At 34.2% G+C, this 22,500-nt stretch overlaps 2 protein-coding genes across 2 annotated transcripts in view; one reads left to right on the top strand and one right to left on the bottom strand.

The window, feature by feature from the left end:
• LOC144962895 (uncharacterized) overlaps nucleotides 1–3,974 on the top strand; it is a 25,495-nt gene extending 21,521 nt beyond the window's left edge. The window contains exons 23-25 of the mRNA XM_078896265.1: nucleotides 1,014–1,147; nucleotides 1,533–1,668; nucleotides 2,002–3,974. Coding sequence (XP_078752391.1) covers nucleotides 1,014–1,147; nucleotides 1,533–1,668; nucleotides 2,002–2,529 — 798 coding nt within the window. The 3' untranslated portion in view covers nucleotides 2,530–3,974. The remainder of the gene's footprint in view (nucleotides 1–1,013; nucleotides 1,148–1,532; nucleotides 1,669–2,001) is intronic.
• Nucleotides 3,975–12,422: 8,448 nt separating this feature from the next.
• LOC144962893 (E3 ubiquitin-protein ligase TRIM23-like) overlaps nucleotides 12,423–22,500 on the bottom strand; it is a 15,836-nt gene continuing 5,758 nt past the window's right edge. The window contains exons 4-10 of the mRNA XM_078896263.1: nucleotides 21,630–21,812; nucleotides 20,433–20,648; nucleotides 18,216–18,347; nucleotides 17,516–17,645; nucleotides 17,015–17,125; nucleotides 15,179–15,303; nucleotides 12,423–14,688 (exon numbers count right to left, since the gene is read on the bottom strand). Of these exons, the coding sequence (XP_078752389.1) occupies nucleotides 14,509–14,688; nucleotides 15,179–15,303; nucleotides 17,015–17,125; nucleotides 17,516–17,645; nucleotides 18,216–18,347; nucleotides 20,433–20,648; nucleotides 21,630–21,812 (1,077 nt within the window). The 3' untranslated portion in view covers nucleotides 12,423–14,508. The remainder of the gene's footprint in view (nucleotides 14,689–15,178; nucleotides 15,304–17,014; nucleotides 17,126–17,515; nucleotides 17,646–18,215; nucleotides 18,348–20,432; nucleotides 20,649–21,629; nucleotides 21,813–22,500) is intronic.

Raw genomic sequence — 22,500 nt, 5'->3', positions numbered from 1 at the left:
AACGAGATCGATCCTAGATAAAGCTGCGATTTTTTCTGACCCCCCTCCCCCTGTCCACCCAGGAGTGATTGGGTAGCTGAGACTGTTAGATAGGGAGGAAAATACATTTGCAATAGACCGATGTCATATCCGAAGGGTAGCAAATAATTTCTATTGTTCTTTTAATGCACTAGAAACTGGAATAAACTCTGGCACCTATCCAACCTTACCCGGAGTCAGCTGAACAGAAAGACTAAAGTGTTGGTTTTTGTTTCAATGCACACTCAATATCCTAGTCTGCCCTTCAGTGTCTATACCAACTCCTACTTCTACCAAGTTGAAGAGAAAAGTACTAACCATTGATGTAAAGTTGCTAATTCTCGTCGAGGTTGATAAGAAGGACATTGCTGCCAAGTGTGGAATTCCCCATAACTTGTTCATGATCATCAATAACTAAGAGAAAATATTATATATTGAAGTCGGTCGTCAGTTCTGATATCTAAATGTCAGTTTGTCCTGTCATATTGATTTAACCTAAAATAAAGATTGATGATTTTACTGGCCACACATTGTAGTCCTGCCATTGCTTTCTGGTTGCTCCGCTATAACAACAACTCTCTATAACATTGTTTTTCTGGTCTTAATGATGTGGTTATAGAGAGGTTGCACTGTATGTTTACCTTGTTTATTATACATATCAAGTTTAACGGTTCTATTTAAATTTTAAATATAGTTTAAATAATGTTACTTTTTGCTATCAGGTCTGGAAAATCAAATTTTGTGAGAGGAGACATGTGTTGATAATTTTCATTGATGAATTAGGATTCAATTAAAATTCTCTTGTCACACGATCATTACATATGTTTTATACTATTACATCAGAACTATTTTGACAGTGAATAATATAAAGGTAACTATAATTTAGAAAGACAAAAGAATTTCATAGATACAGGTGGAATTTTAATTAATATTTATATCGTTTTATGATTATGTCTTAACATTTGCTTTTATATTTTCTCTTCTTTGAATATTAGAAAAATAATGAACACCACGTAACCCATCTGAAGTGCTGTACCAAATCCTTTGATGCAGAGAGTTTGATATCATTTTTACAAAAAGCAAAGGAATTAACTCCTCCTGGGCAAGGTCGAACAGTTTACATGTGTAGGTAGGTACAGAAGATCTGTTATTATGTCACCCCAAAACAATGATAAATTCTAATTTGTAAGTTCTTTTTGGTTTTATTCTTCTTTGATTTTTTTTAAGTTGGTGGGTTGAGGAATATTGTTCAAGAAGATGACCACCTTAGATCATTCTGTTCCACAATACAGGAGTTAACATTTCAACCTATAATACATCTCAAACCATGTTAAGTATTGCCATGAATCTTTACGAATCACTGAGATTTTACCACATTTCTAAAATTTCTAATTTGTTGATGTTTTGATGTATTTTTATTTGTCGACTTCATCATTAGAAATTAACTGAAGTAGTTTATTATATATAATTTTTTTCATATGGAATTATTTGTTATCTTTTCTAATTTCTATCAGGAACGGTGCAGACCACAGTGGTTTAATTTGCGTTCTGTCTCTCCTCCTTGACCGAATGGACCACGATCATCATGTGACTGTGCCTTTGGTTGTTGGTGCCATCAAGTCAATTCGACCACAGGTTATTCCGACTCTGGTATGTCAGTTTTGTTCGGGGTTTTTTGGGTTGGTTTTTTTTTTTTTTTTTTTTTTTTTTTTTTCTTTGCTTTTAAAAAATCAAAATACAAAATAAATCCCAAACAAAAACAAAAACATGAAAAAAAAAAAAAGAATGTTAAAATCATGTTATAGCTTTACTTTAACATTTGTATTTACCATTTAAATGACAAAAAAATGATTGAGTTGTGCGGATAATGCCTTGATCAAATCTTGTTGTAATCATTCAACAATTGTATCCCTGTTTTATTTGACTTAAAATCCCAGGAAATTTAATAGTTATCAACCTTTTAAATGTTTCATTTTGTTTCAGGATCAATACAAGATGCTTTATAAAGCCTTAAAGCTTTACTACGATTCAAATAACGTTTATTTTAATTATGGATACGCCCGGGATGACACTACAGTAGCTTCTCCCAGTGATTCCAACAAACAAAATACATCATCTACCAACAACATTCGTTCATCAAAAAGAAAGAATCATGATACTTCAAGCAGGACTGTTGAAGGTTCCTCCTTCAAAAAATTAGATGAAAAGAGTAATGTATATTTTAGGTTGTGCTCGAATGACAGCGAAAATGAGAAAGGCACGGAAAAGAGCAACAGTTTTGAAGTCAAACAATTTCCCAAAGATAGCGATGAAAATGAAAAAAATATGTTCCCTAATGACAGTCAGGATGAGCGTAATGTCTATTCCAATCAGTGTTTCCAAGATTCAGACGAAAACAATGAGGATATTATCAATAAATACCTTCAGAGACAACGGGAACAACCAGACATTTCACACAGAGTTCAGGGTAACATATATTCTAATGGTAACGTTTTCATCTCCAATTTGTAAGAACTCCAAAGATATCATATTGTTTTTGACATTGTAGCTTTCCATATTTTGGATGACGACCACCTTTCAGTATTTTTTGTTGTTGGATTATTGAAATTTTGATCAATCAATGGATGATTGACAAAAATACATGATTGAGTATTATGAGAGTGTTTGTATTTTCACTTATTTTTAATCTTATGTTTCATTTCTACACCATCAAGTATGTACATGTCATGCATTTCGCAAGGAAAAGTGGCTTCTTATGGCTGTTGGCAGTAAGAGATTTAAGTCAAGGAAAAACTATGCAATTGATGAGAGCAATGACCAGTGCAGCTGACTCATGAAATGCAGATTCTACTGATATTGTTTTCAGAGAGTATTTGTGTGACACACAAATGTAAAGCACTATCTCTTTCATCGAAGCTTCAAATAAAAACTTGGTGTCAAGCTCTATTTCAATGCCGGAAGACAAATCACTCTGCATCAAGATGAATCTAAATTCATGGAGAGAAATACATGAAGCCAAGTACTAAAGAATGAAGAGACAGGGTCAGTTTTAAAATTGTATGAAATTCAAGGATCAACAGTTTTTGGTTACAGTATGACCCCCAGTAGTTTATATTTGGCAGGACCTGACAACCAACTTGTGTACATGGATAAGGCAAGTCTTTAAAGCATTCACTGTAAGCTACTGTTCCACTTGAGGTGTAATGTATTTTCAAGATTTGTAAGATTTGTATGAGAATGGTTCTTGACAGAAGAGCTCATCCCAAAGATGCTATACTGCATCCATATCCAGTGAAAGTGCTAGCCAGTCCACTGTTTCCATCTCGTCATCCCTTAGGTATTGCAGTATCAATTGCAGTTTGGGTACGTACTTTGCCTTGTTGAAATGTGAGGTGTAGATGAATCCGGAATGGTTGAACAAATAGTGTTCAGGGAATGTCTTCTACGTAAATGATAACATTGACATTCTGGTGGAAAAAACATGAAGAGGGAGTTGGTGGTGAACTAAACCCATCTCATACATGGATGTTGCCTCTGCCGAGTGGTCATGCTGAGACTCACAAGGATTAGATTAAAATTCCTCTTCTCTCCTTCACATCCTTAATCAGCTGTATGTCAGCAAAGTGACAATTACATCCACTTTCATCTAAGAATAGCACACCCACCCACTGTTGTCTGTTCCATCTGACGTAAATGTTATCTCATATTTGACGCTGCTTGCGATGCCTCAATGTATAAAACCTTCATGGACAGGGATAAAGGGCTGTCAGGATTTCATTTTAGGGGATATACTTCAATATGCCTCGTCCAACATTAGCCTTAAGCAAGGTACTCTGATTTTACTTAAACATTGATATTCAATTTACAGTATGCGTGTTACTGACATGGTGGCCTTTGATGTGTTCATCTTCCAGTGCAACCTGGATAAGTAATTAAAAAATTGTGATATTAATTCATTAATTTGTTTTTGTTTTGTTTTTATTTTATTTTATTTTATTTTTTTGTAAGGGGAGGGGGGTGTTTGTTCATTATTTAAAAATGCCACATGAACAGTTGCCATAAAACTCTCAAGCACACAGATATAATCTGATATTACAAACTTCAAGTTAATTAAAACTCGGATCCAGCAAAGATGTGTAATGTCCTTGTTCTTGGTGGGGTTTTTAAAATATTTTTTTCATTACTTTTAATAAACATTACTTAGAGCTCAAACAGAGTGGCTGCCGTATTGTCGCTGAATCATCAAGTGCGCATTTTTCATGCATCTTTTTGATGACTGTAAATTTTATTTACTAATGCCAGAGTGAGGACGTCACAGAGTCATCCTGCCATCATTAAAGGTGCATCAAAAGAAGGCACCAATTTATCACAAAAGTCACTGAAACACACCTTCTCCATCCATCGTCTCAAGCTCAATTGAGTGATTTAACGACTGAAAGTCGCTTCCACTCCGTTTGTGTCAGTCGTCATGTAAATGGGTAATCTAAAGAAAGGCAAAGGAAAAAGCCAGCAAAGAAACCCCACTCTGTTTGAGCTGGATCGGGTTCAACAAAATCATCATGACCAAGAAATGCAGTCTTCAGAAAATAGCATACCATGATCTTAAAATACTTGCTATATCTGGCTTTAGAATTAGAGTTAAAAATCTTTTTAAAAAGCAGTCAACTCTTTGATCACATATCAAGCCAGTTTTCTGATAAAAAGTTTCATGAAATCATTGTCAACTCAATTTACATGGGGGGGGGGGGGGGGGGTGTACCATATTTTTTTAAAGGTTTAGTTGAAACAAACATAAGGAAACTGATAAACAAATCCTCGACGAGATGTGGCTATCAGTCAGTCCTGACAAGAATCTAATCAAGAAAATGTTGGATATTATGAAGAAAGAAGTGCACCATTTTGGTCCTCATCGAAATTATTTTTACCAGCTTCTTCTACATATCTGGAATATTCTTACTGCACAGTCTATTGAACGATTTACTTGGTCCATGCGAAGGCAAGTGGTTTCCCTGTATCAAGTAAAAGTAAGGTAAACATAAGGTAAACAAAGTAAAGTTGTGTAAATTTTCAAACTCAAGTCACTTCTTAACATTGATATCCTTTTACACAGGGCATTGAGGTGATCATACTTATGTAATTAATAGAGAAAAGAATGAGCTTTCCATTGATGTATAACAATTTATGATAATTGATATGCAACAAATATTATAAGGCATATGAGTATGAAGGTTCACACGAATGTGAAATTTTTGTTTGCACATGACTATAATATAATAGCTTAAATTAGTTGTAGATAGGAATTATATGACTTTACACTTTGAGGGATGAAGGATTTCCTGAGTATCTCTGTCTTTGCTTTTATACAGGAGTCGGTTACTTGTTTTGGAACTATGTTATTTCAGTGCAAGTAAAAACGAACATGACAGAGGAATAGTTAAAGATCTGAAGTTAAAAGCACTAAAGAATAAGCAAAATAAAAGGGACTGGTTCAATTAGGGAACAGAAGATTCCACGAGCAATCCACTGATGTGGCTATTTTGACATTACCTAAATGTCCCATCCAGACACAAGCAAGGGCTCTCGCTGTGAAGGATACACTCAAATGTTTACAAAGTGCAATTATATTCAAGGCTAACGACTATAATAGTACATAGAAGAGAGATGATATACAAGGAAAAAAATATCACTATGCATTTAACTGGCTCTCTCCCAGCTAAGGATCCTGCCAGGACCAGGGAAAAAGCCGAGCTCATTCCAGAACAAAGACAGAGAGCAACATGGAAAGAGAAAATAGATACATATAAGGCTTGTGATAGAGAACAGCAAAAGTGACCTCCTCTCCACCCACCATGGGAGGTCAGAAGCCCCACCCAGTTTGAAGGGCCTGATAAGTTGTGATGTCAAGCATTATTTTAAAAAGAAAAGATTAATAATAAAAATTGAACATAAAGCCAATTTATCTTTACCTTAACATTTTATTTTATACCCAATTCAACAATTCAGGTTAGAAAGCACTGTAATATTGATATCTACATAATATGCACATCAAGTACAATCTGGCCATTGTGTAACAATAATAATTTTTTTTTTAATTATAAAATAAAATAATAATAATAATAATAATAATAATAATAATAATAATAATAATAATAATAATAATAATAATAATAATAATAATAATAATTATACAGTCCACCCCGGATAATCGCGAAAATAAAAAACTCGGTTAATTGCAACATATCCCAAGAAACAAATTTAATGCTATATAAAAGTCACTGGTTTATCTCAACAAACTTCGGTTAATCGCAACAGATTTTTGATCTAAAAAAAAGTGGCAAATTGAAGAAATAAATCACACATAATCTCATGATTAAATTTCATCATGGACGAAATCATGACAGGTTGAAGAATTGAGAGTAGGCGGGGTTTGATGCTACAATAGTGTGTCACTCCTTTATTAGAGACAAAAGAGGGCAGGATTTTGCAGTATGCATACCTGGCAACCCTTCCACTTTTGGCGGAATCATTCCGATTTTCAACCTTCATAATTATACGTTTAACGAGCTTCAAAAGGGAGGTAAGTAGGAAAATTAATCCGCCCCCTCCCCTTCCGCCTCTAACACACGTGATAGTGTTGTCAGCTGTGCAAAAATCCCGTCTTCATGTGTTAAGTGGAAAAGTTGGTGGTAATTTTGAGAGAGAATTACCCATTAGTAAAATTTGGCGGTTTATAGTGCTAGGTTTTGGCACATGCTTGATTCTGGCACCCTTTCATTCTTCATTGTCTTCTTCAGTCTTCAGCTGTTGGACAGTTGATTCAAAGTCGCAGACATGCAATCATTGCTGGATTAATTTGTTGGGTTTTTTTCTTCTTTCATTCTTTCTCATGGAATTTGGAGTTAATAGCCAACAGGAGTTTATTTCAATGTTGGAGGCTACTGGTACTGCTGTGAGAAAAATCCTGAAACATGGACCGACTAGGTGGCTGTCTTTGTTGAATTGTGTAGAAAGACTTCTAGAACAATGGGATGCCCTTCATCTATTTTTTTAATGAAGAGCATCATTCCAAAACCAATGTGCGTCACCAGAGGATCACAACATTCTTTTCCAACCCTCTTAGTAAGTTATTCTGTTTGTTTTTAAGTAAGACCCTTCCCCTCTTTGTTTAAGCCAATGCATTTCTTCAAAGTGAGGAACCACTGTTACACTTAATGCAGGATAAAATGCTAGACATTCTGACAACTCTCTCTCTGAGATTCATCAAGCCAAAGAAGCTTGCAGGGAATTTATTCCATCTGGATTTCAGCAACAAAGACATCCACAAACAGAGAGAGGATGTTGTCATCGGACATGACACTCGTTCACATTTGAAATTTCTTCAAAAGGAAGAAAAGCTTAGCAAAAGTAAGGAGACTATCTTTTTCAATGATGTGAGGAGATTTTATGCAACAGCTTCTGCCTACATAAGCAAAAAATTGCCAGTGGAGTCGGATCTCTTGGCACACACAGGGGTCTTGATGCCACGTCAACGTCTTGAATCCTCATTCTTTTCCCTAAGAATGTTCATGACAAAGCTGCCTGCAATCAAGCTGAAAGATGCGTCTATGGATGCAATTGAAGAAGAGTTTTTGTTGTATCAACAGGATACTTTGAACAAAGAAATTTTGAATTGTGAGTTGAAAAATGTGGAGGGCAAATTGAATGCCAATTTAGCTAGGGTCATGTTCGGAATTCTAGTCATCCCCCATTCAAATGCTGAATGTGAGAGAATTTTCAGTATGGTGAAAAAGAACAGAATTTCGGGCTTCTATGTCAGCATCTGTGCTGTCCAACTTGATAGTCAATTCAAAAGATGCATGTGACATTCAGGGATCAGACATGCCACAAAGTTCGATTCACAAGCAATCAACTGTCAAATGCGAAGAGTGCCTGTTACAGGCATTTGAACCAGTAGATTACCACCATCTTTGTCGTGCAGTTCCCGGAATAAGAATAGAACTGCCGGTTTGCTTGCATGTCGTAGAAGACGACTAAATCTGTCATCTGCATTTTTTGCAGCCGCAAATGGCAATTCGCGGTCACAAATATGAGGGCAATCCGCAAATTTTGGCAAATTTCCTAAAATTGGCAAATCGTGGCAAATTTTGGGAAAATTGGCAAATCGCGTGGCAAATTTTGGGGAAAAAAAGAAGCGAAAACAAAATAACGAAAAAAAAAGGTGCGAAACTTGAGAAATGTTGCAGCTTTGCCTGGGCCCAAACCAAAGGAAGCTACTCTCTACGGATAATGATCCTTTAAAATCTTTGTAACAAAGCTATTCACAGTCATTTCATTTCTCAAGTCAAATAAATCGAGTCACTTACACTTCCAACTTCAGTCATGGATCGTTTCGTCAAAAAATCTTCAAATAAGGACCCAAAGTGCGGCAAATTTTTTGGCAAATTTTAGGTCCCAATTTGGCAAAAAATGCAGATGACAGCTAAATAGCTTGATCATGGTGATGGTGGTAAGTAAAATTACAAATTCCAATTTTTTGATATTCTAATTCCACTTTTGGAATGTGAAGGGTTGGCAGTATGAGTATGGGGTTGTGCAGTCACATGTGACCATTAGATAGGAGGCGAAGGGGCTAGGCATAGTCTAGACAAGAGGTAGACAATGATAGTTGTAAGGAGAGTCTGAGCGATATCCTTTATTTTGGGATTGACAGCTGTGCATTGTGACCAATGAGTTTGGTGAGAGCTTATTGGCTCTCATCACCACTAAATTCTTTTGACTCTTGCAAAAGTTGAAAACAAAAGAGTAAGAGTTAAGCCAATCTGAATAAGACGTTGACTTGCATCAAAGCTGCTTTTGCTTGTTAAAATCTGAACAGGGCTGCCATATGGTTTTTACTTCAATCAAATTGCTCAGTCTGTTGTGGACCAAGAACAACTGGTTTGAGTTTACCATATTATGGTATGAAACTGATCAGTGATCAAATCAGAATTGCTATAAAAAGTTACACGTGGTGGTGAAGGCAGTGTCCAATTAATTTATCTAAAATCAACCAAAGATACTGCGCAGCTTGGAAAATAAAACTAAAAAACAACAAATAAACATGCAGACTGAGAAACCATGGTTTCTCCTAAATAGACGATCAATATCACATTACAGGAAAAACCTCAAATTATCAATAAGTTCAATTCACCTCCTAAACCATCTCAGACAGAACTTGCCCCAAAGAAATCCCAAAAAACATGGCATCTCCAAAATTGTTGCAATAGTGGACAGGAAACTCAACTTTAGTTAATCATAACATTTTTGCCGATCCCAAGGAGTTGCGATTATCCGAGTTGACTATAATAAAAGTAATAATAATAATAATAATAATAATAATAATCACAATCATAATAAAAATCATCATCATCATCATCACCATAATAGTGATAATATTAATAATAATAATAATAATAATAATAATAATAATAATAATAATAATTAGTAATAATAATAATAATGACCACAAGCATAATAATAAAAATAATAATGATAATAACAATAATAATAATACTAATAATAATTATAATAATAGTAATAACAATACTGTATGTAACCCCCTAATATCCTGCCTTTTGGGTGACAACATTATGTTGGTTTATTATTCGGAGGATATTATTTAAATACACTAACTGCGGAAGGACAACACTGAAAAATTCAAGAGGTAAAGAAATGAAACACTTTCAGGAAAAGATCCTCAGCTACGTTGTTAGTGGTATATTATTATGAATCCACTCTTTTATGCTCCTTTTATTTTTTCAAAATTTTCTAACAATTGGCAACTACGCCACCCCCCCCCCCCCCCCCCCCCCTTCCCCAAGAAAATCCTAAATTATTAAATGTTTTTCTATGCTATCCCTCCCAACCATTTGCCTCCATGAAATAAAATCCTGGATGAATTCAAATAAATTGATAACATTAAACCATAAAATGAACAATGTGGAAATACTCAACATATCAATTCATTACATTCAGTTATGTTTGTTTTTGTTTTAAGGGTTTTACTGCACTTGCACCACATTAAGATCAATCAGCACCAGTAAAAAGGAAGAAAATGGGATAGTAAAAAGTTCTAGAATTACAATTAAAGCGCCCAAGAAAAGGTAAGACAAAGGGGAATTGGTTCAAATAAGAATCAGGTGTAGATTTCCAAGAGCACACTATCAAAGTACTACTTAGATTGAGATCACTAAAAGTCTCATCCAGATACATGCACAGGTCCCCACTAAGAGGAATACACTCAAATGTTTTACAAATCATATATAATATATAAAGAAAACATAATACAGTGCATAACAGAGAGATGATTTTACAAATCATATTTCATATAAAAAAAAACATAATACAGTGCATAACAGAGAGGAGAGATGATTTACACGGAAAAAAATCATCTCCCAAAACTATACATTTGACTGTTTCCCTCTCAGCTAGGGCATCTGGCCAGGACCAGGACAAAACCAAGTAATCTCATTCCAAGACAAAGACATAAAACTAGTTGGAAAACTGATATAGTGGGATAGAAGACGCAGTAAGTACCACTATTGGAGGTCAGGAACCCCACCCAGTACATTCAATTACTTTAAATGAAAATGGTGATAATGTAAAATACCTAGGAGGAGTGACTTTTGATTGCAGCATACCTAAGTCAGAACAAATTAACAACATACGCAAGTCTGTCTTCTTACAACTGAAGAATATATCATGTGTGCGCTCTATTTTTAAAATCAAAATGTATCTTTATTCCTAATTGTAACTTCATTTATACTTTCCAGATACTTATTTCCTTGTTGATGCCAATGCTGATAAAATATATAAATTACAAAGGGACCAGAGTAGTGTTGCAAAATTGATCCTGCAATGGAAAAAAATTTGAATTTATTCTAAGTCTATAAGAGCTGCATTGACTGAGAGAGAAAAAATGTATAAAATTGCTCTATTCTGTTTCAAATATTTGAACTAAACTGCTCCAAAATATATCCAAAATTCTGAAAATGTCTATGCTCTCGCCAGATTTTTAAGATCTTCCTCTGATGAAACAGTTTTTTAACTTCATTCGCCTTCTTACATGGCATGGTTTGCCTAGGACAATAAGAAAGTTTCATTGAGATTTTAAAGGTGAGAAGGATGCATTATCTTTATGTTAGTGTGGTATTTCGTTTTTGCCTTAGGGATTTGTCTTTTTCTCTCAGGACAGACCATTACACAGTATCCTTGTAAAATAAATTTATAATAATATTATCAATTTTTACTTATAAAATTATTTGCTATTGTAAAGCACATGCAGCAAAACTTTGTTCAGGTTCTGCGGTCTAGAAGTGCTATTTATTATTATCAGTAGGCTGTGATCACTGTATCAAAAATTATAGTAATGATGATGATATACACAACATTCAACAATTATAATTTGATTTGCATCAAAAAAAGAACACTTATTAACAGCTTTTAAAATTAAAATGAAAGACATTCAAACTGTCTAATTTGCAGAGATATGAATAATATACGTTTAAAAGGTCAATATGACCCGTCATGATTTTGCATCACTAAAATCTATAAAAATAGGTACAGTACAAGTTGAAAGTTTAATATAGTCTAACCCATTTGTTGTCGACCACAGATTTGATAAATTCATAAATCAGACAAAATTTCTATTCTATGCTACATACTCTCACGACCATAGTTCAATGAATCCACATGTTTCTATAGTTAAGATAAGTGGGTAGTTTTAGAGGTAATGGATGAAAAAATAGCAGTCACTAGCTTGTTTCTTGGTTTTAAAAGGTTTTACAGCACTTTTAGGTCATTTCAGCACCAGCAAAGAAGAAGATTATAGAATACTGAAGAATTTAGATTAAGCAAAAAACGTGTCAAAGAAAAACAAACAAAAAAGCAAGATAAAAAGGATCCATTTGACAAAGATCACAATAAAACCCAAGAGCAATTTATCTTGAGACCATCCAAAAGTCCCATACTGACGTTGGATCTCTACAAAAAAGGGATATATTCAAATTCAAATGGTTACATAAAAAAAACACAGTGAGGAACCGAATAATGACAGCACATGTAGTGATGATGATCTCCAAAGGGAAAAAAAATTTAATCTCTTACAAAAAACCTAAGTTCTCTCTCAATAAAATATTCCAGATAAGGCTCCGGTGAAATAAAATGGCCACATTCCAGGCGTAGTATAATGATTTCATAATGCCTGTTTTTAAATTGTACTTTTGTTTTTTTTTGCATTCACCCTCTGTCCGTCTTACGGCATGCTGTAGCACTCATTGATTCCAGGTCATTTGCTTCCCAACTCACGTTGAGAGTGTATTGCATGGTCTCAATAAAGTATTACTATTAGATAGCAAAATTTAATATTTCTTGTTTATTTGAAAGTGACACCCCTTCCTAGTAAGGTCCCATTAGTATCCTGAGCATTGCACTTTGAGAGAATCTATATCAACTCAAGTGCAAAATAAGCACTTCAACTCCTTTCAACAGATCACTGTCTGTTATGGTACCAACAGTGATCATGAAGATGATTTGGTTGTGGTATTGCCTGAAGATAACGTTTGCAATGATTACAACATCCAGACAAATGTTTCTGACATAGACAGTACACTGGACGGACAACCCAATTTTGATGACCATGACAACAGTCTTTAATCCTTGGCTGGATCAGAGTCTAGCGAAATGCCTGATCGACCCCAGAGACAAAGAAGACGACCTCTGGTGAAGTTCTGTCATAGCCATTACTGGAGCTTAAATCCAGCATAGCGATTGCATAAACCAAATTCAAATCCAGAGATTCAGACATCAATGAAATTTGAATTTCAAGGATTATGACATACCTATAGCATTGTATCTATATCATTATTATTCCTGAATATTTTTTTGTTTTTTAGTTTTGTATATGCACCAGAACGTATGCAGCATTACATTTTAATTTTATAATTTGTCTATCGTATTTCATTGCTCTTTATTACTGTGGTCATTTTTCTCCCTTTATTGTCATGAATGTCTCTATTCCATTGTGTGCACTGACTGTTACAACATTTATTTGACAGTGACGCCCCTTTCTAGTAAGGACCCAATAAGATCCTGAGTTTATATAAAGGACAAGCCCAAGCAGTGGGGCATCAAATTCTATCAACTCTGTGAGAGCAGAACAGGATGCATTTTCCGTTTTGAAATTTACACTGCCCATAAAAACATTAGCAACAAACCAACAGATGCTGTTCTCTTTCTCTTACATCCACTGCTCTACAAAGGGTATTATGTCTACACTAACAACTGCTACATATGCCCTGCTTTGTACGAGACCCTTGTGGAAAGGAGCACCTCCTGCACTGGTACAGTCAGACCTACTCATCTAGGGATGCCAAAGGATTTGGCTGTGGAAAAGCTATCAACGGGTCAAATTTCATTCTGTCAGAAGGACTGTCTGTGCGCTGTGAAATGAAGTGACAAATGGGATGTCATCATCCTCACAGCTGCACATTACCCCATCGAAATAGTCACAACCACCAGTCACATTTTTCCTGGCAAAATTAAAGCCAAAAGCTGTCATGGATTTTTTTTTAAATGTGCGGCACCAACCTAAGTGACCAGCTTATGTAATACCTTCCCCTCTCCCATCAAACCCTGACATTTCCTTACCCTGTGTATCGTACAGGCCTCTATTCTCCATAACAAAATCCAGCAAAAAAGAGACCTGAAACCCCTTTCCCTTCCAATTTTCATCAAGGCTCTTGGCAAGCAGCTGATGAATGAGTTCATGGAGGGACATATCCAGACTCCAAACCCAAAGTCAAAGCCACAGTCCCTAATTGTCTCAACCACCAGCAACTCCATCATCTACCTGCCACCTCCACCAAATCAAAACCCAGGCTGGAGTGCAAAGTCTGCAGAGATGTAGCAGCTGCCAGTAGGCCCGGAGAGACGTCACGGGTGAAGGGCAGGTACAATATGTGCAAAATTTGTGAAATTCTGCTCTGTATGGAACCTTGCTTTTTGTTGTTCCATGATTATTTTCAATAAAGTTGGCTTTAAATAAGCTTTCTTTTGATATATATCATTTTAAGGTAGTCAGGCCAATTGGATTATGAAGTATTGGAGCAAATCTCAGTGGCTTAGTTTGTCATATGGCCGGAGTGCTTGATTTTGGTTGAACGAAAGTGATTTTTCGTGATTTCAATGCTCCTTATCTTTGTTTAAATTCAAATGGAAATTAAATACAGAGGATTAGAAGACATAGCAAAAGTGACCTCCCAGCCCCCCATGCAAGGCCAAAAGATCAAATCCCTGGCTTCAAGTCTAATGTGCTTAATTATTCAACATGAAAGAGAACACATATACCAGAGTTATGGCAAATATAGTGAAGATGTACATATTCACAAATATACATATAAACATAAAGAACATAGAATATTTTTTTAAAATTCATAAGTACTTGAACTAGCACTACGCTAATTCTGGAGCACCAGCGGCCACCATTTGACGAGATAGCCATTCTAAACCATCGTACAAGCCTTGCCCACTTTTACCATCACAGGCCTGAAGGTGCCAACTACGATTACAGCAAAGTTTCAAAAGACCAAACTGTTCAGTTATTTCCTCTATCGTAACACACTCAGTCACATCCTGTGAATGGAAAATAAAGGGCATATTTACATTTTCATGTCACTTGACATTGAGCATCAACACATTACACATAATGACACACTGATATCTCCCCTTTAAATCCATCGACAATAGATCTGAGAAATAAGGCTTTAAAAACATTCATAACCTTACTAGAAAGCATCAGCTCACTGGTAACACTGATATATGGAAAATAAAAATTTTGCATTCATATAAAAAATGACAAGATCAAAAAGTATACCGAAAATTCACATCATTCTAAAGAGTGTCAAGTCAATAAGATTATCTATCATTCTATAAATTGTCTCCACAAAATCATGCCATAATTTCTTTCATTTTCCTCTTCCATACTAAAAAGAAAAAGAAAACTGAGAAATTTTTAAAATGTTACATGTTTTCAGAAAATTTCCAATTTCAATATGACACATTAATCTTAAATGATTGATAAGTTTTAAAGATGTAAAATTGTCGAGTAAAATATATAAAATACCTGCTTATTTGCAAAGATCAGGAGTGAGGCTTCTTTCAGTTCTTTCTCTTGTACCAATTTGACCAGTTCATTCTGTGCCTCTTCTAGTCTTTCCCGATTACTGCTGTCGATAACAAATATCACAGCTGCAAATATAATGAATGAAGTGCAGTTTAATTTGGTGTATGGAATAAATTCAATTAAAAAATGTATATTCATTTATCTAACATCCTGCACGAAAACAAAATAAATTGCTATGCTTTAAATTGAAAATCTTACAATTACTCAATCTATGACACTGGCCAATGGAAGAAATTTGAAAAAGATAGTTTTAAAAAGTGGTCTCTTGTTAAAAAAAAAATACTGTGAGATAATCTGAAATTAAAATCTTTTTATCCACTCACAACAGCCCAATCATAGCACAAATCACTCTCAATACAAAGGAAGTGATTATGGTAGCTATGTAGTGACTAGATTGCACAATCATATGGCATCTTGAAAATAAGCTAAGTGTATGAGACAATGCAAAATTATATCATCATAGGAGTGAAATAAATTTGACGCATTTTGTCTAGTATGCAATAATTTGATTCAAAAAACAATTGGGTAACAGTCTGAAACTTAAAATAGTAAAAGCTGCTAAATTTAAGGTAAAACAGAAAGATTAAGAATAAATCGCATTTGAGTTGGATTTAGCATTTTCTCTAGGTTCATACTTTTGCAGTGCAATCCAGTTATAATGACTTCCTCTCTATAGCAATATGGTGCCCAAGTCCCGATTTGTTAATACCACTTGTAATAAAAACTCACCATAAAACATACATTTTAAAACATAGCGGCCAACTTTTCAAAGAGCTAAAACGGGACACTCTAACACTAACACACAATGCTATCAGGACCCAAAACAGCAGCATGTTTGGACTATTATACTAGAATTGATGTAAAGTTGCATATTCTCATCAAAGTTGACAAGATGACGATGACAAAGAAGGACATTGCTGCCACGTACAGGATTCCCCATAACAGCTTGTTCACAATCATCAATAACTAGGAGAAAATCTGATAAATCAAAATCAGTCATCTGTTCTGATACCTAATTGTTTCAGTCTTATCATAATCATTTGTTAAAAAATAAAGGTTTCACTGGTCATACACCTTACCCATCCCCCTCCCTTATTTTTGGTTGCTGCACCGTAATGACAACTCTTTCTGACATTTTTTTTTTTCTGATTCCAACAATGTCGTGATAAAGAGGTTGAACTGTAACAATAGATGCAAAATACAATAGTCTTGATTTGTAAGTGTAAAGGAAAGAAAAAAGAAGCTTCAATACAAGGACCAAGAGAACGAATCATATCATAGAATGCCAAAGCCTCAAGGATGGGTGGAAAGTTAAAAGCCAGTATCAAATTAATCTTGAACAGTTGAAATTGATATCAACTCTCAAACTGTTACCTTATCCCTGTCAAAGACAAGTTATGAGACCCTACCCAGAGTAACCAACCCATAATGTCATAAAACAATTTAACAGAAAAATCCTGATTTTCATCTTAAAAGTACCATTTTAGATCATAAAGTTGTAAAGACTCAGAATCCTAATATTGCATGAGTAAAAATCATTACAATCATCAAGAAATTAGGTCTGAAGAAAACGTCGCTCAGGGCTGGCATGTGTCCTTTTGCAGGCAAGTCTCTACCAACTGAACTATCCGGTCTTTAATTAATGGAAGTTATTTCTCAAACTTCTTATCTTAATCCTGTTTACATTATTTTATTCATTTATCGATTTTTAGAAATTCGTGTATAATATGTTGTGGTATATATTGCAAACAGCCAAAAATGAAAAAATTATAATACCTTGAGTATTGAAGTAGTAGTGCTTCCACAGGGGTCTAATTTTATGCTGCCCTCCAACGTCCCAAATTGTAAACTTGAAATTTTTGTACTCAACTGTTTCAACATTAAAACCTGTGAAGAGATTGTTTAAAAGGAAATGAGTTGATAAAGAAATTGACAAATTTTAGCTTCATTATTCAAATACTCGACACAAAAAGGCATCAATTGTAATTCATTTAGATAATGTGTGTGTGTCTGTGTGTGGAGAGAGAGAGAGAGAGAGAGAGAGAGAGAGAGAGAGAGAGAGAGAGAGAGAGAGAGAGAGAGAGAGATAGACAGACAGACAGAGACAGACAGAAAGAGAGAGAGAGAGAGGTTACTTATAACAGACCTGAGAAGGCACGGACCAAGATAATTGCCTACATGGTGAAAATGTATATGAGCATGCTTATTAATAGAAGGTGGAAGTTAAGTTATTGAAATCATTTTACTGTCATACTTTAATATACAGACTATCCTTACCTATTGTAGGAATGGTAGGGATGAATTCATTTTGTTTCAGTTTAAACAAGATGCTGGTTTTTCCAGCTCCATCTAAACCAAGAGTGACAACACGCATTTCAATTTTAGGACCAATATGAACTCTGTTGTCCTGAGGAAAAATTGATAGAATGAATGATTAACTGAAATTAAACTCAAAAACTGGACATACGGGATGAAGTTTGGAAATCAATACTTATTAAACAGTCTTTAATATATTCTGAATGTAAAGACATTTTGGGTTTTTTTGTTTTCAAGAGACATTACCAGATTCTCACCATGATGATTAATGAAGATGGAAGACACTTTTTCCAATTCTAAATAGTTTTGTTTAAATAAAAAATTCCCCTTTCAATCACATCATCAATGGGTTGATCCGACAAAATTTCCATTCTCCTCCTTACATTCATCAATATTCACCTAATATGATGCTAACAGCATATGTGTTGTGCTCTGAGTAAGCAATCAATGTTTTAGTGAAATTCACATTTGTCCAAACATAACATATATTTCAAAACTCATCTGTATGCAAGGAAATGGAATTAACGATATATTTCTTTAAAATTGCTTACACCAAAACCTCTGAAGAACAGTCATGAAGACTGATGACTTGATTCTTATCAAACCTCAAAACCAGAGAAAAGGGGGTGAGAGGGGAAAAAAGGACGATAAACATATTTACCTTTGTGAAAGTTATGGGAATGGTAGGTTCCATGATTTGGTCAGGAAGTTCGATGAATTGTTGTTGTTGCTTCTGAAGCGTGTCAAGTAAATTACTAATGTCTGATTTTGCCAATAAAAGTTTTGTGTCATCCTGGTGGGAAAATGTAGAGTAATAACAATAATAATAATAACAATAATAATAAGAATAATAATAATAATAATAATAATAATGATAAAAACAACAACAATGACCATATTGATGATGATGATAACAAGTCCATTTGTCTAGGCCCCAAAGAATGTATTTAAATTAAAATAACAAGAAATGAAGTGAGTAAGAAAAAGCCAGAAGACAATAGAGAATCAAAATTTCGCAGCGCCAATAGGGGCTCGAACCCGCGACCTTAATGGTATGACAACTCCGCCTGGCCAGGGAGAGCGTGACTCTACCGTATGAACTATCCATGATCCCACTTTTCTGAATTAAATTAAAATATGAAGCACACGCAAACTTCATCTGGATTTAAACATAATCATAAGCAGAAAAACACATTTTCCAATAGGCTTACTTAGGTATCAAACAATAGCTTATATCATTAAATGGTTACCAGCAAAGAAACTCATTGGGGAATTTGAAAGGTAACTCCTTTATTTTTTGGCTACAGATGGCGATACAAAATTTAATAAAAACAAAAGCTTAATAACAGTATCTTATACTTTATCTTTGCATTCTTTCAGGTCATCAGAGTAAAACATATGTGATTCACCATCTCAAAATGATAGGATGTTGGGATGATATATATATATAGGCTAACAATTTTCTCATTTTGAACAATTTGAAATGTGGGCTAAGCCTGAGTTTTTTTAGCTTTTTTGTTGTTATTTAAAAATTTGTTTTATTTGTTTTGATTTACTCTTTTTTTGCGGACAGAAGATTTAGTTACTATAAGTGCCCACAACTGAAAAGTTAATATTGCAGATGATTTATAATTTAAAATCACCTATTGACAACTGGTCAACCCAACATAATAACAGTTTGAGATGGTGGGTCACATAGAGTATGTGATGTTGATTTTTGCAATTTAGTATGCTATTCTTGTTTGATGATGATAATATTATCCTGTTGCTATTGCCACGATCCAAGTCCAACGAATGCTTGAAAATGTTATACCTTATTATACCATATAATACTTAACATAATCCATCGTGACTAAATTATATCATTACATTTATCCACTGTTGTCATTTTAACATTCTCTTTAAAGGAAATAATAAATAAAATTTGAAAGGCCTTATTTGGGAAATTCTATCTGTTATCCAGAATAAGGGGATAGGGCAACCAGATCAGGAATTTCCCGATCAATTGGCAGACTTGCAAAGCTTTTCCAAAAACTTATCTAGCAACTTTATTTTGCAATTGTTATAAATTATATATCTTGACATAAGGTCAACCAACAAGGAGGGAAAACATTAATACAACAGAATAAATTAAAGACAATAAAAAGTAGTCCTTCAGAGCCACCAGGCCCATGGATCTGGAGTTTATCCAGTTTTCATAGTCATAGTGTGAAACAGACCAATAGCTATTGATTGTTATCCTTTGGATAGGACGCTAGTCTGTTTCAAAGTACTTTCTGCCAGATCTAACAGTGCTCTACCAAGTGAGCTATCGGGACCTCCAAAAGGCAATTAGCAGGATTTCAAAGAATGCCAAGAGAGGAATTGTGTCATTATGAAAAATCTAAGAGAGGACTTGTGTCATTATGAAAAATTTATTTAATTCCTTATTCATAATTTGCATAATGTTATTGATTTGCTTGTCCATTACACAAATACATTTTTTGGCAACTTCAAATACTAAAGTCGTTATTGAGGACAGATCAATAGATGAACATACAGGAAGAACATCCGAATAACCTCAGTTTAAGTCTGAAATGGAATAATCAGTAGTAACCTTCAAGATAGAAACTTGTTAACAAGCTATTCAATCAGGTCTAAAAGACCCAACATCTCTATACCAAGCAAACTAATTCAAAAAAAAAATAATTGACATAGCTGAAAATGAACCAAAGCTATTTTGATGTGATAACCAGTTGGTCCACTAATGATTTAAGTCTCCAATCATTGATAAATAAGGAGAGTATATTTCCTTCAAAATGAAATCATACTGAGAAGGTCGCATTAAAGTATAGAAAACCACGAAAATCAACAAAATAAGTAATCAAATATGACATACTTGCTGTAAAGTTGCTTCACACTGATGACGAACAGAGGATATCTGAGACATCAAAATCACCATATCCTCCTGTTGCTGACGTAATGAACACAATTTCTCTCGTATATGGGTGTCGACTGCTGCTAATGCAGCCATCTCTTGTCGACCAAGGTTTTCCCGAAGTTCACAGAAATAGGATTTTATCTTCAATCTGGCCTTTTCTGCAGTACCTTGAACCTGAGATCATCATCAAAATATAATTTACTAAATTATTAATAGACTAAGGCAGATAAGGTGTGTTCAAACTTAGTCCTCCACTACTCCTCCTCATCTTCTTCTTCTGCTAAACTGTCCAAGAATTGATACACATCTTTCTTTTTCTTAACATGGATTATCAAAATGAGATAAAAATCTTAGATAATAAGTAAGTGTTGTGATATCTGTCAAGTCCAAGAAGCTGTAATAGCTGCATTTGAAGATTTTAGCCATCTAACAGGGAGGTAACATTTCTTTCAAATTATATGATTTCTCATTGAATTTATCTGATTATATCTGCCGACTCAAAAGACAGTAGAAACAGCTTTAATAAATTAATAATAATAAAAACAACAACAACAACAACAACAACAACAACAACAACAATTATTATTATTATTATTATTATTATTATTATTATTATTATTATTATTATTATTATTATTATTATTATTATTATTATTATTATTATTATATTTATTGTCCAACAAATGGAAATTTATTTGAGGTAATCTCATTGGGTTATGACAAGAAAAAACATTTATAGACAGAAACACACAAACTTACAGAACACACACATACAAATACTTTGTATCTCCACACAGGTCTATATACATAGTATATGCAAAACCTAATATAAAATTATTTAAGTATTCAGTTTTTATATGCATGCATCAACAGCAACACACACACACACACACACACACACACACACACACACACATTAACACATCATTATTCCTATTCTCTCGGTAAGATGGTAAGAAAAGACACAATATTAGACTTCAACATATTTTTAATTAAATCCAATGGAAATAATACATTATCTTTAATTTCAAAATGAAAAAAAAAAAAATGATACCAGAACTGTAGAACCCTTGAGTACTTTTCAACTTTAAAAGATTAATCATACCAGTGGTTCTTACAATAAGAGCATGTTAAAAAATCACAAGAATATCTCACTTGTTGAGTTGCTGCATCCCCTTCTATGGACTGGAAAACCTGAACACTGCCCTCTATATCCTGAATGATGCCAGAGATTTTCCGGGCTGAATCTGTGACTTCCTCTGCAAAGGACTTGATATGCTGGATGGCACTGGTGATGGATGAACGCACTTGCTCAGCTGCATTATCCAGCAATGAATGCTGGATGGTAAAAAAAAAAAAATAAATAAATTCTTGTGTCTATCCTTTTTCTGATCTACAACATAAGGATTATCAAGAATGTTTTGAATTCAATAGAATTGACAAATATGGGCAAATATTTAATTGCACGATTTGAAATGTCAAGACTGATCATTATTGCACACAAGTATATGACCACAAAATGACATAAAAATGTTTGTATTACATATTACATATTAAATATTATCAACAAAATCAAACATAAAACTCAATGTGAAAACACAATAAACCGACAACTGCTACACCTATTAAATATACAGAAAACAATTGAATTGTCATTTGGCTTTTTGTTACTGTTAACAAACTCTCGACAATTCAAAAGTGTCAACCCCAATACTTTTTTTTCACTATCATTTAATTAAATAGGGTCACTTCCAGTCAGATCAGTGTTTCTCTAACATATTTTTTGAAAGGACAGGTAACAGTAATTGTAACACTCGTGATTTGCAACAAAGAAGACCATTGTTTTCATCAATATAATATATTATAATATAATGGAGAAAAAAAAAGTCAAAATTGTATTGTTGTGCTGTTTGGAATTGATGCTGTATTGCTAATGGAAATAATAGTAGTAACTATGATGTGGTGACAATAGTGTTCATAGTCGCAGTAATGATCTTGATGAGGATGATAAAAAAAGTAACAACTG

This window comes from Berghia stephanieae, chromosome 1 (genome assembly GCF_034508935.2).
Source record: "Berghia stephanieae isolate SIO BIC M18660-M18661 chromosome 1, UCSD_Bste_1.3, whole genome shotgun sequence".
NCBI lineage: Eukaryota > Metazoa > Mollusca > Gastropoda > Nudibranchia > Aeolidiidae > Berghia > Berghia stephanieae.
The sequence above is the reverse complement of the archived record's forward strand: the minus strand, read 5'-3'. Positions and strand labels throughout refer to the sequence as shown.